This window comes from Bison bison, unplaced genomic scaffold (genome assembly GCF_000754665.1).
Source record: "Bison bison bison isolate TAMUID 2011002044 unplaced genomic scaffold, Bison_UMD1.0 scf7180017864310, whole genome shotgun sequence".
NCBI classification, from domain to species: domain Eukaryota; kingdom Metazoa; phylum Chordata; class Mammalia; order Artiodactyla; family Bovidae; genus Bison; species Bison bison.
Window position 1 is genome coordinate 2,649,057 of NW_011494882.1, and position 15,756 is coordinate 2,664,812.

Below are 15,756 nucleotides of genomic sequence, written 5' to 3' on the forward strand. Positions count from 1 at the left end.
CAAAGAGAACTGTTTTGGCTTTGCTTAGGGCAGTTACTTGTTGTAATTTATGTTCTTCACACTTGCGCTTGGGCAGTTTCCTTTTTGTCCTGCACACTAGCATTTTGTCTCCGCCAAGGAGGAGGCACTTAATGGGCCTTTATTGCCTTTTTTGGTGGCCTCTGGATGGCATTATGACCAGAAGATGTGCTTACATATTGAAATGTTTTCCTGCCACTGGAATCAGAGATTTGTAAATGCCACCAGTGCCCTGTGATACGTCTGATCTGCTGTCTGTCTGCTACCAGGAGCCGTCTGGCTGTGAAAAGGAGGCCTTGCCCATCTCCGAGAGCTGCTTCAGGCTCCTCGGCTCCTCGGACGACCTGTCCAGTGACTCAGAGAGCCAACCCACAGAAGAGCCAGCCCTGCTCTCGCCCAAGCAGGGCTTCCGAAGGCGCGCCAACACCCTGAGTCATGTTCCCGTGGAATGCCAGGAGCCTCCACAGCTGGTGCGAGGGTCTCCAGGGGTCTCGCAAAGGAAACTTGTGAGGTATCACTCAGTGAGCACAGAGACGCCTCATGAACGAAAGTAAGATTTGTTGAAAATGTAGATTTGTTGTATGAATAGCTGGGGCATATGTTACTGCCAGGTATGTGCATCCCAGGCATGTCTGTTGAGCGAAAAAGAAACCTGAGTCCGGTTTCACTCTTGGCTTAAAAAGAGTAACGTGTCTCTCTCACCTTCCTCTCTTGGGAGAGATGTAGTTGTAAGAGATACCCATGACTTGTCCAAGTGCAGGGACTGTGAGGAAGCAGATAAGATGAGCAGAAATGGCCCTTGAGATGCATAGCGGTCTGAGAGGCAGCCGTGACTGGGAACTCTGCCACTAGCCTAGAGGAGAGCAGCGAGCAGGTGGGCAGGAGAGTACTCGTTTGAAGGTGGGGGCCTGGGCCACAGTGATGTGGGGACTCTGTCCCTGACTGGCAGAGTTATTTGACTTCACTGCAGGACATGATTGGAATAGATGGTCTTGAAAATCACCTCCAATGTGAGAATTCTGGATTCTTGCAGTAACACTTACTGATTTTAATAAATTGCCGTAGTGAGCAGTTGGAATGTCCTGCTTCTAGAGCTGGGTCAGCAGTACAGCAGCAGAAGTTCCACTTCCTTCAGGGGTCCCGTGGCAGTTAATTTGACCTCACGTGTCAGAGACATGATGGACACGGGTGTCTGTAAAAATCACTTCAAAAATCCGAAGCTTCTCACCTTGTAAATATGAAACAGGCTGCACCTGTGTACAGCCGCTGCCTCCCTCTGACCAGTGACAACAGAAACCAGGACATGTCATGTCCACACGGGGTGGGGAGGCGCTCTGATACTTTGCTGGTGAAGGACGACATGTGCTAGCAATCTCGGATGAGGCTGTGGAATCTTTCAGCTTTGTTTTCATAATCTTTCAGCTTTTATTTTCATAACTATTGAAAATAGTTATGTGGTTTTTTGGACTTTGGCTGGATACCTGTGATCCCAAAGCATGACCTGCTTCAGAAGCTAATACTCAATTCTGTGATGTTCTAGAGATGAATGTGCCATGTGATCAGTTGTGTTTAACTCTTTGCAACCCCATAGACTGTAGCCCGCCAGGCTTCTCTGTCCATGGAATTTTCCAGGCAAGAATACTGGAGGGGGTTGCCATTTTCTCCTCCAGGGGATCTTCCCAATGCAGGGATCGAACCTGCATCTCCTCTGTCTCCTGCACTGCAGGCGGATTCTTTACCCATGGAGTCACGACAAGCATAGTTTGAGGCTTTATGGGTTCTCATCATGTTTCTTAAAACCCTGCGCACACGCTTCTTTTGTTCTGCCTCTCCACTGCACTCCCATCCCTCTTTTTCTGGCATTTCAGCGATGATGGAAACCTTCCTGTCTGGAGGTTCTTAGTCCTCTTGCTAAAGCCTGCTGTTTCACACAAGCCGGAGGTGGCAGGAAATTAGAATTCCTGACCGTCCGTTTCCCTTCTCCCCGAAGAACGCAGCTTCCTGTAGGGTTGTGTTTGGTGTGGATGGTGAGAGGACGTGGGACTGTCCTCCCCGTCTCCCTGCAGCATGTCTCTTCTGCTCTGCGTGACCCTTCATGACCTCTCTGCTCACTTATGCACAGGAAATGAGACTTTGACGTTCAAGGCAGCTTATTATTCATTTTGAAGAGAGATGTATTTCTAAAACTCTGGATTTTGTTTTGCTTTCCTTTGCTTTTAATTAATTTTTTTTCCCTGTCAGATCCTAAGAAGGGAGTGGAGGAAATGGATGTCTTGGGGTCATTCCGAGTGTGGGACGTGATCAGACAGGACCTTTCATGGCGCCCTCTTGACTGAGCTGCTTTACCAGTGGGGATGAGGGTGCTGAAGAGGAGTGCACCCACTGACTGACAGTTCCTGTGTCCATGTGTCCTCTGCTTTTCCGGTGTGGCTCCTTCCCCCTCCCTCTAACTCCCCTGCCTCTCTCTACTTGCTGTTTAGTGGGAATTGTCCACCTGTTGGCGAGTCTCAAAGTCCCTCAGGTCAGTCTTCAGCTCCTGCTCCTCCACCTCGTCTTAACCCCTCCGCCTCCTCGCCTAATTTTTTTAAGTACCTCAAACATAACCCGAGTGGAGAACAGAGTGGGAATGCCGTGCCAAAGAGGTGAGCCACCCGCATGGCAAGTGCAGTGTCGTTGGTCTTCCCAGGATGGTCACGCAGAGAGGGTGTGCTGCATGTCCACACAGGACCCCGGGGCCACCGCGCGCGCGCGCGCGCGTGTGTGTGTGTGTGTGTGTGTGTGTGCTTGTTTGGTTGTGCTTTTCTTATTTTCAGTCTATCATTTGAATCCATTTAATTTTACCATTGATTAATTCCCTCAAAATTGTTGTGAAAACAATCTTGAGGGCAAGATGTGATACTTCTTTTCACATTCCCCTGCTCTGGTGTGTGTACATACACACACACACACACACACACACACAGGTTTAACGGCAATGTGCTTGATTATATAAGTTGCAATTTGTGCCATTTCAGAAATTTCCTCATTAATTTAGAAAAATTATTTTTCTACTTCGAAAAGAAAGAATCACTTTGGATGATGGACTGAATTTTATTGCTGCGGTTTTGTTTTTATTTGGTCAGAATGCTTAAAATGAGATCTATCCTCAACACATTTTTCATGTATTCACATATTACTAACTATATGGGCACTGCATTGTAAACTGCAGGCACAGTGTTGCACAGCAGATCTTTAGAATTTATTCATCTTGTGTAACTGATTGGACTGATGTTTGTTAATTAGTTCATTGATTCCTTTCATTTAAAATAGTAGAATTTTATTCAACTGAAAATGAAAGTTAAATCTCATTTGTAAACTGTTTTTGACTTCTTACTTGCTTTAATTTTCTTATCATTAGATGTATAAAATGTGTCTTCTGTTTTGAAGGTTTTGTTTTACAGTTTGTGTGTTTGTGTTTACCCTAAACTCTTTTTTCAACCATACTCTCAGCATCTCCTACCGTAATGCCCTGCGGAAAAAACTTCATTCCTCTTCCTCTGTGCCAAATTTTCTAAAATTTCTGGCTCCTGTAGATGAAAATAACACCTCTGACTTTATGAACACTCAAAGGTAGGGTTCAATTTAGATACATCAAGTCTGGGTGTATATGTTGCTTGTTAGACACAGGGATTTTTTTAGCTGTTCTTTTGCCATTTCCAAAGTCATTTTCACTAGATCTATTATATCTTTTTTCTTACACTTTTTTTCTTACTGAATGTAATTTAAAAAATATGGAATCAACTTGCTACCCAATTTTAACTAGAATTAGTTTATTTATATTTTGTTATTTTCAGAAAATTAGAGAAAGTCTTAACCATTTGTCTGAGTGATAGAGGTATTTCTAGATAAGCATATATGGCTGCCAATAAATCAGTCAGGATGTTTGGTCTGTAAGTTCAGATGATTGTTCAGTTGTGGGTATAAATTCAGGTGCAACCTGCAAGGGTTCCCCCACGTTGTCCTATGAATAGGAAAATTGTTATTTATGTATATTGAAAAATATACTTTGTTTTGTCATTTAAAACATACGGGTATTAAAAGTCATCATTAGCAAGTAACTGCATCATTATTGCCCTTGCTGGTTCTGTGTAATCTATTTATTTAGTTATTTTTTGAGGTGATGCTTGGAGACATAGGGCTATGCTAAGGAGATCTTCTCACACACAGACTAGGGGAAGTTGTGAACCTGGTGACGGCGCCCCCCCCCCCCCCTTTAGGCCATTTTTCTTTTCTAAAGTGGCATCAAGAGAGGCCTAGTTGGAAGCTAAGGTCCGTGGAGTGGAGTTTGTAATATTTTTACAATAAAAATAAATTAAGGACACGTAACCATAGTCTACCATAAAGAGCACCCTTTCAGAAAGCAGTTCTGTAGGACTGCTGCCCCGCCACCAGCTTGATTGACACCTGTGATTATCTAGTTATATTTGCTTGTACAGAGATAATTTATAATTTAGTGCTTGGTTAAAAAAGACAAAAAGTCAAGCTAAAATACCTGCTTGTATCTCCCCACCAGTCATAAACAACTGTCTTTAATTTTAGGGACTTCGAGTCCAAAGCCGACCACATCAGCGATGCCAGCAGGACCCCTGTGAAGACACGGAGACACTCGTGGAGGCAGCAGATCTTCCTTCGGGTGGCCACCCCCCAGAAGGCCTGCGAGTCCCCCAAAAGATACGAAGGTGAGGCCCACCCCGCATGTGAGCCTGGATTCCGGCTTGAGTTTCGTGTTTGGTGAAAGAAGAGGTGAAATGAGATTTCAAGTTAAAATCATCCCCCGATTTTAAAGTTCCCAGGTTAGGAAGTTCAAATGCCAATGCCTGTCACTGTTTTCAGAGGATCCCACATTCCTGGAAGCCTGTAATAGCATTCAGCAGCTTACAACACCTTGTGTTACAAACAGTGCTTCTGCTGAGCCTCTGTGACTACCCCTGCCCTGCCCCCCCGGGGAATGTTGGGAGCTCAACTCGAATCCCCCATATCCTTTCTTCTCTTCCTGATACGTTCCCAGGCTTGTCTGTTTTCTCCCTCTGCAATCAAGGTGTCAGTTTACACCCTGCCTTAACATGGTGGGTTTTTGAGGTACCGCCACCCCACTGGTCACACTTGTGCTGCCTTGTGCCTTGTTGATTGCTGTCCATCGGTCTGGTGTCACGGGAGGACTCTTTCTCATCATCTTTGTGCCCTCCAAAGAAATGCATGCAGACCTCAGAGATGCAATAAGAAGAATATCTCAGTAAAGCGAATCACATGAATTTTTTGATTTCTCAGTGCACATAAAGGTTATGTTTACACTGTAGTATAGAGTAGACATTATAGTGCAGTCTTTTAAGTGTACAATAGCATTATGTCTAAAAAAGACACATATACCTCAGCTAAAAAAAACGTTGATTGCTAAAAATGCTAACCATCATCTGATAATTCAAGGTTGCCACAAACATTCAGTTTCTAAAAAAAATGCAGTATCTGTGAAGAACAGTAAAGCTAATAAGCACAGTAAAACAAGGTACACCTATGTGCGTGTTCATGCTCAGTCACTTCAGTTGTGTCCAACTCTTTGCAACCCTATGGACCATAGCCTGTCAGGCTCCTCTGTCCATGGGATTTTCCAGGCAAGAATACTGGAGTGGGTTGCCATACACTTCTCCAGGGGATCTTCCTGACCCAGGAATCCAACCTGCGTCTCTTAATGTCCTGTGTTGGGAGGCGAGTTCTTTTCCACTTGCATTGCGAGTGGTATAGAATGTGCTAAAGTTTATTTTTAGGCTTTTGCATGTTGAGTTATAATGTGAAAGAGGAGTTTAAATGAAGTTCCATTGACTAAAATTAAGATTTTTCTTTGCCCAGTGAGGTCATAAACTTTGAACAATAGATATTTGCTTTCCTTAATATTCCTAATCAGAAAGTGTTACAAAAGCACAGCGAAACAGTCGCTGTCCAAAGATTACTTGAATTCCTCAGATTTCAAGATTGCCTGTAGTGTAGACTCACGCTGCTTTTTGTCTCTTAGGACACAGCCAAGGCTAATCCGAGGGTTTTCAGACTAGGTTCCATGTAACTGTCTTGGGAGGCGGTGTGACTGTTGGAGGAAGCCTTTCTCCCTGTTCCCTCCCCGCTCGCTGTGGTTTCTTCTCTCTTACCCCCCACCACTCCCCCCCAGAGTTCTTAATGTTAATTTGGATCCTGAATCTTCTGCCAGATTAAACAAGAACCAGGTTTGGGCTCAGCTAGCTTTGTGATGTAAAACATGTAACTTCATTTGTACTTAGTTCTTTGATTATAAAATGGTCACAGTAGTGTTGGCTCTTCCTATCTCGTGGAATTACATTAAATTATAAATGTGAAAGTACTTTGAAAGCCTAAAGGCATGTCAAATGTAAAGTGGGAGCATTTTTGTTACCATTGTTGAGTTTGGAGCACTGATGTGTTTAGGTTCCTATACCGATGTTTCCTGGCAGGAACAGTGTAAGGGAACATGATTTATTAATTCAGTGTGATTTAAAATTTTTTTTAGTAAACTGAATTTATTTCAATCTGTCATTTTAGAAAGTTTTAAAGATTTTATTTTCATGTTGTAGATTGCCTACTAATGTTCAACAGCCAGATTGTGTAATCTAGTTCTCTCCTTTTAAAAAAATTCTTTTCTTAAAATTCTAAGGCAGAGGGGTCTGCTAGGGTAGGTGGCGATAGAAGGGTGGTGGCCATTTCACCAGGCAGATAAAAGGCACAGCTCCTGGTTGGAGCTCTGGCCTCTGTCTTCAGGCCCCACCCTGGTGCCACTCTGTTCTGGTGTTGGAAATAACCCGAGTTTCTGGACAGGACGGACACTCCTCTATCTCCTAGTCGGTGTCTGGGGGGACCTGAGTCAGTGCTGGTGTACACTCGGTCCTCTGGAGAACCCCAAGATAAACTGGGCGAGGAGACGGCACTGTGGGCAGCATGAGAGTGTGTGATCCTGGGCGACGCCCCAGCACCTAGAAAAGGGATGGGCGGAACGCCTCTGTCTGTGTCTGAATTCTCCCTTTGAAAGTTAAGCAGGAAACTTAAATCAGTTTTGTCTGGAAATATTGTAAGAAATGGATAATTAACCCCACGTTGTAGTCTTACGATGGTCTTTATAGGAGACAGCATTTTTGGGTGACTTCTGGACACTCTGAAACAGCTGGCCAGAAGCATACAGGGGATGAGATGGGATCCGTGGTTATTGCCCCAGAGGTCAGAACACTGGGCAGATCCATCCAATACCCTGCACACCGGGCAGCATGGTCTCCAGGGAACTGGGAACCGAGCGCTTGGTGTGTCCATCTCCCCTTCTGGAAATGGTGCTCAAAATAGCACCCCAGTATCCGCCTGCCAGGCCCCCAGGGTCACCTCCTTGTTTGTAGGAAAGTACAGAGGTAGTCTCTTTGACATGGTCTGAATGGTTATGAGGATGCACTTAGGGAGAGAATTGAGGGAAAGACTGAGAGCTCACTCAGGTAGCTGCCTGTGACAGCAGGAGCAGAGTGCCTGGTCCAGGCCCCAGCTTATACCCTGGGGGCCATGGTCTGGAACAGCCTATCTAATTTCTCACCTTCGATGCTGTATTCATTAGGCCTCTTGCCACACTGATTGAAATAAGGGAGTGTGTTGTTTTTACTGACAGTGTGAAAAGTGTTCAGAATTCATAATGTTAGAAAAAATCAGTGGTGCAAATGTGTCTGGTATAGTCACCACTCTTGTGTGGAAGTCACTCTGGTGGTCCCACTGGAAGCTGCTCTGGCCTCGGCCCCTCCAGCAGGGGGCTTCCTGCCGCTGGAGCTCTGGGGGAGCTCTGGGCTGAGCAGTCAGGGTTTTGGTTGTCTGCGATCGTGGTGAGCTGGTGGCCAAGCCTTCTGGCCGGGCTGCTGTGAACAGGCCCCGCTGCTGCAGAGGGCTCTTCCTTTGTTTGGGGGAGTGGAAGATGGGGGCAGAGAAGGGACCAGAGGGAAGGAGGCCCAGGAGGGGACCATGAGCTGTGCTTTGTGATCGCAACAACAGGATAACAGTAATGCCAGACATGGAGTTCCGCTGTTTGACAACAGGGCCCCCGTGTGGCCGTGGCTGTATTATGTGGGGACTGGTGGGCTCGAAGTGTGTATGTCTTTAGTGTATTCAGATGTGTAACACGTACTGACAGTGTGTTTAAACGCTCAGCGCAGTGGCCAGGAGTGTGATACGGGCCGTGGACGACGGTGTGAAGCAGCCTGGCCCACTCTGCAGTGGTTCTAAGCTTTCAAATGAGCTTCCTTAGGTGGAGCCACATCCTGTCTCCCTGTGGTTCCATCCCTCCTTCCTCCTGGTCTCTGAGCCACACAGAATGCACTTACTTGCACTTCCTTTCTTCATATGACAGAGGGTCATGGGGTTGCTGCTTCCTCTGAAAGTCTTCTCCAGGCTGACTGCCCTCAGTCCTTCGCCCCAGCACGGTGTTACTGCCGAGTCCACTCTAGTCAGAGTCCTGTCGCTGAGCATAGTTGGCCCCCGAGGGACCCAGAACCCAGCTCTGCATCCCTCCGTCTCCCACCCATGCAGTGCAATCCTCTTTAGGTAATTAAGGTCACTTTCGTAGCCTCTCTCTGCTTTAGGTGATTAACTCACATTCTTGGCTCTTACCATATCTTGTCCTCTGGGGCATGAACTGTTATTTCAAAATTGGACCAAGTCCTAGCTGGTCTTGATGGAGAAAGATTTCTAAGGTAGTGTTTATCTAGTTCGTACCTGTGAAGTGCTACAGCATCATCCAGTCCTTTGAGGGTGGTCTCGAAGCTCGCGCTGGTGGCCAGTGCCTTGTGGCAAGCTGTGTAAAGTTAACGAGGCTTGCCCTCCGTGTCTCTCTGTGATGGAACAGTACTGCGGGCCGCAGGCTGTGCCCTCTGCTCCTACGCTGCCGTCCTCACTGACTCTTCAGGACCCAGACTATGCAGCTGCTGTTGGCTTTACCACTGCCTCCTGCAGGAAGGTGTCCCAGGGACCCTGATGCTGCGTTGGGTGACCGTCACGGCGCAGTGTCCTCCTGGCCTCTCTGAGAGAGGCTTCTGCTTGGAACCCTCATGCTCGCCATGTGGGCTCCCTGCTGAGGCCTGTGCTCAGGCTGTTCCCTCTGCCTGGAATGCTTTCTCCCCGCCCCCCTCACCACCCCCCGACAACCCCCATGAATAACCCCCCAACCTGCTTCAGATTATTGCTGAACATCATCTTTTCACTGAGGCTGCAGCAGCCACTGTACTTCAAGTTGCACCCCCATCCCTTCAGATATTCCTCGTCTCCTTATCGTGATTTTTTCCATAGCATTTCTCACTTTGAAACATATTCTGGTTATTTGCTTAAGTATTATCTTTATCATCAGGTTCCTCCAGCCCCCAGGCTCCATGACTTCTAAGGGAAGACAAGTAACTTGCTCAGATTCTTACAAACATAATACTTGGTCCTTAGTGATTTCTCAACTCCCTGCTTCTTCCTGCTTATGTCCTTTTTGCTCTTACAGAATTAAGAAATGCTGCCTTTTAAATTATATGGTAGGAACTCTGCATATAAAATAGAGAAGAGCAAATAAAAACACAATTCTTGACTTGCTGTGATAATTATCACCCTTATTTTTGGCCAGTGCTCTACATGAGTTGTTTCCTTTAATTCCCAGTCAACCTTATGAAGGTTGGTGTTCTTATTACACCAGTTTCACAGATGAGGGAGCAGAGGCTTGGAGTGGTTTAAGTCATCTTACCCAAAGCACAGAACTGGTGGGCAGGACTGGAGCCATGGGCCTGTGCCCCACGGCTCCCATGAAACCGCACCCCAGGCTGGAAGTTGGGTGTGGCGCTGTGGGCCTGCTTCTCTCTGCATGGGGTGTTTGTTTTCAGTCTGTCCCTCTGTCCCGTTGCTGGCCAGGTAGCAACACGTTTCAGAGCATTTTGACATACAGGCTTGCCTTCAGTTAATCACCTTCCCTCCCCACATGTTAGCCCTGGGACTAGGGTGTGCTGGGACGGAGGTTGATCTCTTTATATCTGTCTGAATTTTCTTCTGACGGATAGTCTTTATTCTCTGCCACTGTCTGCTTCCCAACCTTAAGGTGCAGAGAGCAGTGTTTCCACTGTGGCCTGGGACCACTTGAGCTCACATACCCTCTGTGTGTTTACCTCCAGCTGTGAGACCTCCGCAGAAGACAATGGCACCCCACTCCAGTACTCTTGCCTGGAAGGTCCCATGGACAGAGGAGCCTAGTGGGCTACAGTCCATGGGGTCACAAAGAGTCTAACACGACTGAGCGACTTCACTTTCACTTTTCACTTTCATGCATTGGAGAAGGAAATGGCAACCCACTCCACTGTTCTTGCCTGGAGAATCCCAGGGACGGGGGAGCCTGGTGGGCTGCCGTCTACGGGATCGCACAGAGTCGGACACGACTGAAGTGACTTAGCAGCAGCAGCAGCAGCATGAGACCTCCAGATCCACAGGCAGTTGAGGGCCCCAGAGGTCCCTGCATCAACCAGACCGTGCCAGGCAGAGTGTGTGCTGTCAGGGGTGCCTCTGGGTGTCTGTCTGCTCCGCTTGTGGGGGGACCCACGGCAGCCCCGGTGTCTTCAACCCGTGGCATGAGGGACACAAAAGTCTGCTTGTAAGGCGCACTTAGCAAATGCCTTTTACAGTGTTTTAGGCGCTCAGAGCAACTGTGACTACTTTGTATTTATATTCTGGTACTGCAAACTTCAGTTAAACAGACAAGTTAACCTTTGTTCCAGGTAAAAAAAACTTGAAACGGGTATTTGTACTGTCCCATCTATTTTGTCCCACTTATAAAATACTAATAAAGCAAACTTGTAATTTAAAAACCATGGTATTTGCAGAGCAGTAAAGATAAGTGAAGGATAAATAAAATTTTCTATAATTTTGGGGTTCTGATTTAAAAATTAAAATTTTTGGCCACACCCCATGGCAAGTTGGGACAGGTATGGGTTCTGACCAGAGATTGAACCCTCTGCTTTGGAAGCACGGAGTCTCAACCAGTGGACCACCAGGAAAGTTCCCCTGATTTTTATAGATGGGCTAAAACCTGGAGAGAAATGTGTTGGTGACTAGGGAGTGTGACTCCAACTAAATATATTGTAAAGAGAGAGGAAAGGACAAGGCCAGGCAGTGTGGACAGAGGCAGGGAGATTAGACTGAGCAAATACTGCCCGAGAGTCAGCTTGTCCTATACTCAGGGGTGTGTGACTTTGCGCAAAATCCCTATGAAATAATTGAGTTGCAGGTATCTGAACTTTATGTTCGGAGACCTATCTGAAGTTGGTGGACTTCAGTTATTTTACATTTTGAAATTTATTTAGAAATATTTAGTAGATCCATCATAAATATTCCTAAATCCCAGGCTGTTTTTTTTTTTTTTTTAAACTCAACATAGACCAGTTGGTTTCTTGTAGGGATTCCCACTTGAAGTTATTTTAGCAGAGTCCAGCAGGGTGATTTCCATTCTGACCCCCAGAGGCAGTGGAGGGGATGGGGGCTCTCTGCTTTTCAGCTGGTAGGTCATGTCAGCAGCACCACTGCATCACAGGGAAACTGCGGTAAAAGTAGGACCGTCACCAGTTTGTACTTGAAGACTTGGTGAGGCAGACTTTTTTGTGATAAGACAAACATAGGTAGATCATAAAGTGGAATACTAAAAGCTGTGTAGTGTTTTACATTTAAAGCAGAGTTTTCACTGATGGTCTGAATTTATGGCCACTCATGGCTGGTGCCCCAGGACCCCTAGGGAAAAGGCATTCTCTCTTCTTTGTGTTACCAGTTCTTTGGGTGAAAGGTTTGTGAGAGACTGGGTATGTGGAAGGTCCATACTTGGTAAACTGTAAACTTGATGACTGAGGGTGGTGTGGGCGTTCAGTGAAATCTGTTACAGGGCAGAGCCCTGAAGGTTGGATGTGTTTAAGGCTACACTTTTAGGGCAGACATAGCTGTTCCGTGTTGCTGATGTCTGTATAACAGCCCTTTGTCACTTTCAAAGCCTTCCCACCATTGGTCCCCACCACGGGCCTGCCCTGAAGGTACAGGCGGCAGGGATGCTGTCATCTCTCAGCTGGGAGTGAACATACCTGTAGGTTATGTGGCTTTCTCCAGATCATGACCTAGAACAGCACTTCACAACCTACCATTGTGCTCAGAGGCGTCTGGTGATCCCCTAAAGGCCGATTCTGGTGTCTGGATCTGGTGGGGCCAGAGGGTCTCAGTTTCTGACAGGCTCCCTGGTGATACTGATGATACTGGCCCACTGTGAGTGGCAGGCACTTAGAACCGCGACGGTGGTCCGTCCAGCCCAGACCGTCTAGTCCTTGGTCAGGACTCCTGTGTGTGTCTCCTCCTGTAGATGACCCGAGGCGTCACCCACGTGTGTCGGACCTCAAATAAATCTAGGTCATAAGTGACCTAGATTTTTTGAGAGGATTTGTGCTGCCTGGAGACGCAAAGAGTTGATCTGGTGGGAAAATGGAGTGATACAAGACATGTGGTAATAGGGATAAAGAAGAGTCTGACAGCGTGCCAAGTGAAGCTAAACATATGGCGTCTGCCTCGTCCCTGCTGCTCCGCTCGCAGCCGAGCTTTGTCTCCTGGGCGGCCCCGGGCACAGAGGCTGTGCAGGTGTTTGTTTTCTTAGCTGTGGGCTCTGACCTAATCGTCAGGCCTACAAAAAATGCTGAAAATCAACTTCTGACTAGATGTTCAGTAGTAGAAATAGTCCATGGTTTTTCCTCCTAGTGTTTCATACAAAAAAAAAAAAAGAATTCTTTGTTGTTAAGAAATGATTTTTTAGGTAACTCCCAACTATGGAAGGAGGAAATTACTTACCTCTGTGTGCCAAGGAACAATTTTAGTCTTGGTTCAATGCCTTTCATTTAAGCATCTCAGGTTATACTGTGCATTTACCAATTTTGCCAACAATAGAAGGAGTCAAATTTTTACATGTCTTATTTTAAAAAAGGAAAAAGAAAACTCATCTAATATAGATCAGACTTATTGATTTGAAACCCATTGTATAAGTAACTAATCCAGTGAAGCTGAAGTTCAAAGGGTTTTTGTGTTGTGAGTATAGCTGTGTCAATATGCCTGATTTATGACACAGTTAAGTCAGTTGGATTAGATATTAGATGTAAATAGTAATGGCAAAACCAAGGAGTATAATCAGAATCTTCATAATGACTATTTTATATCATGAAAAATGTAGAAACTGTTGTACTATGATTTATTTTATATTGTTCATGGCAAATTTTCAAGAATTTATATGCCATTGGGAAATTGTAACAGATGGTATAAGTAGAATAACTGCAAGTAGGACTTAACTGGAACCTGTAAGCGTCACAGTGATCCTTTGTTTTGATCCCCAGTTCTCACCATTCACTGTGTATCAGCCACACGGGGAAACTTAGCATGTGGGCCACAGCTGCCCCTATGCTCTCATCATCTCAAGGGGTGGGGATGGGCTTGAATCCTCCTATCTTTTTAAACCCACCCAAAACATTCTAATTGTGGAACTGCTGTTTTAGTTAAATGTAAGAGGATAACTACAAGGAGATCCAACCAGTCCATTCTGAAGGAGATCAGCCCTGGGATTTCTTTGGAAGGAAAGATGCTGAAGCTGAAACTCCAGTACTCTGGCCACCTCATGTGAAGAGTTGACTCATTGGAAAAGACTTGATGCTGGGAGGGATAGGGGGCAGGAGGAGAAGGGGACAACAGAGGATGAGATGGCTGGATGGCATCACTGACTCGATGGACGTGAGTCTGAGTGAACTCGAGGAATTGGTGATGGACAGGCAGGCCTGGCGTGCTGCGATTCATGGGGTTGCAAAGAGTCAGACACGACTGAGCGACTGAACTGAACTGAACTGAAGAGGATGACTTGAGGCACTGTTACCACTTGGTGGCAGTGTTGCTCCCTGTGTCTTGCTGGCCCTTCTTTCTTTTTTCAATCCCGGAAAAGTGTGCTTTCTTTTTTCCCGTGTTTTTGTTTTTGGTCTTATTTTTGTTATAGTATGTACCTTCCTCACTGATTTGCAGCTTATTTGAGTAAGGAGAGTACCTTCTGAAATCGAGATGTTTTTCTTTCATTTTCCACAAGGTTTTAGGGAGCGGGCAAAACAAGGAAGAGAAAAATAGTCCCTGATTGCCAGAGATACAAGGCTTTCTAAGATTGTTCTTAACCTACTTTCCATATAATTTTGCTTTTCTGTGGTCAATAAAGACTAGGTTCAAGATAAAATACTGCATGCCAGGAATGGACTGTTCATGAATTTCAATAGTTTGAAGCTACGAGATTTTTCTCCTTTAATTGTGCCTTTTGGTACATCGTTATAGGTGGGGAAGCCACAGTGAATGGCCAGACTTGACCTCAGTCTGCTGTTTTTGAGGCCTGATATCAGTTGTAAATTAGCCTGATTGAGCCTTTCCTAGTCAACCGTTGGCATTTAAACAGTCAGTTGTTACACTTTATGCAGAGGTTGGCTCTGAGGGTTGGTGGTGATGCAGAGACAAAAGTTCAGTCTCTGCTGTTGGTAGGAAGGGGACGGAGGGCCAAGGGCTTGGGCACCCAAGGTCCTGGAGTCGGGAGACTGGAGTGCGAATCCTGCTTACAGTGCCCTGGAAACTCCTCCTCAGGGCTCATCTAACTCTCAGAGCCTGTGTGCCTTCAGGATTAGAATCCAGAGTCAAAGATCTTGATCTGTCATCTTTGAACTTTAATCTGTGGATACTGGGGAGCCACTGACATTTATAAAACAAGGAAATGGTAGGTAGTTTGAAACTGTTCTCAGGGGGATATAATCTGTAGACATACCTGAACTTGAAACAGCCTCAAAATTGGGGCAGGACTAGGGTGAGGCAGTCACGTGCTCCGAGTGCAAATTTTAAGGAGGCACTCACTTTTAGGGCCCTGCAAGTATGGACCCTGTGCGCACATGACCCTGACAGTGAGTGCCTCCTTTATATTTTGCATCCTAGGGGCCCACCTTCCTCACCCTACTCACTGCTACTCTACAGCTGGGACACCGCTGCCTGGGAAGTTTAGATTAGCTTAAAGAGGAGTCCTTGGCAAGAAACTCGTGTTTTGGGGTTTTGTTTTTTGTTTTTGTTTTTGTTTTTTTTAAAAAAAACAGCTTTATTGAGCTAAAATTCATATATTATACAGTTCACCCATTTAAAGTATACAATATATTTTTCTGTATTTACAGGGTTGTGGAACCATTGCTGCAGTCTAATTTTAAAATACTTTTTGTCCCCCAGGAAGAAAGCCATAGCTGTCACTTCCCAAAACCACTCCCCTTTCCCCTAAACCCAAGACAACCACCCATCATCTTTCTGTCTCTGTAGATCTACCTGTTCTGGACATTGTATATAAACAGAGTCATGCAATATGTGACGTGTGGGGCTTCTTCCATTTAGCAGTGTTTTCAGGGTGCATCGTGTTATGTGCGTATCAGCGCTTCATTCTTCTATACGGTCAGTTACTACTCCATTACATAGACAGACCTCAAATACAGTCATTTACCTTTGGCTCTAATGCGCCTGTGAACTTTCATATGCTTAGTGTTGTGTGGTCACACACTGAGAAAGGGTTTTAATGGTGAGTATGGAAGCTCCTTCTCTGGGGGGTTTGAGTTGTCACTCGTAATTCTGACCTTGGGGATGGTTGGGCCA

General features: G+C 45.8%; 1 protein-coding gene across 5 annotated transcripts in view; it reads left to right on the top strand.

The window, feature by feature from the left end:
* TBC1D1 (TBC1 (tre-2/USP6, BUB2, cdc16) domain family, member 1) overlaps nucleotides 1-15,756 on the top strand; it is a 227,872-nt gene that overhangs the window by 135,240 nt on the left and 76,876 nt on the right. For 2 of the 5 annotated variants that reach the window (XM_010852415.1, XM_010852419.1), the window contains 4 exons: nucleotides 288-568; nucleotides 2,499-2,660; nucleotides 3,508-3,627; nucleotides 4,597-4,736. In XM_010852415.1, the coding sequence (XP_010850717.1) occupies nucleotides 288-568; nucleotides 2,499-2,660; nucleotides 3,508-3,627; nucleotides 4,597-4,736 (703 nt within the window). The remainder of the gene's footprint in view (nucleotides 1-287; nucleotides 569-2,498; nucleotides 2,661-3,507; nucleotides 3,628-4,596; nucleotides 4,737-15,756) is intronic. The other 3 variants (XM_010852416.1, XM_010852418.1, XM_010852417.1) reach the window with 3 other exon arrangements.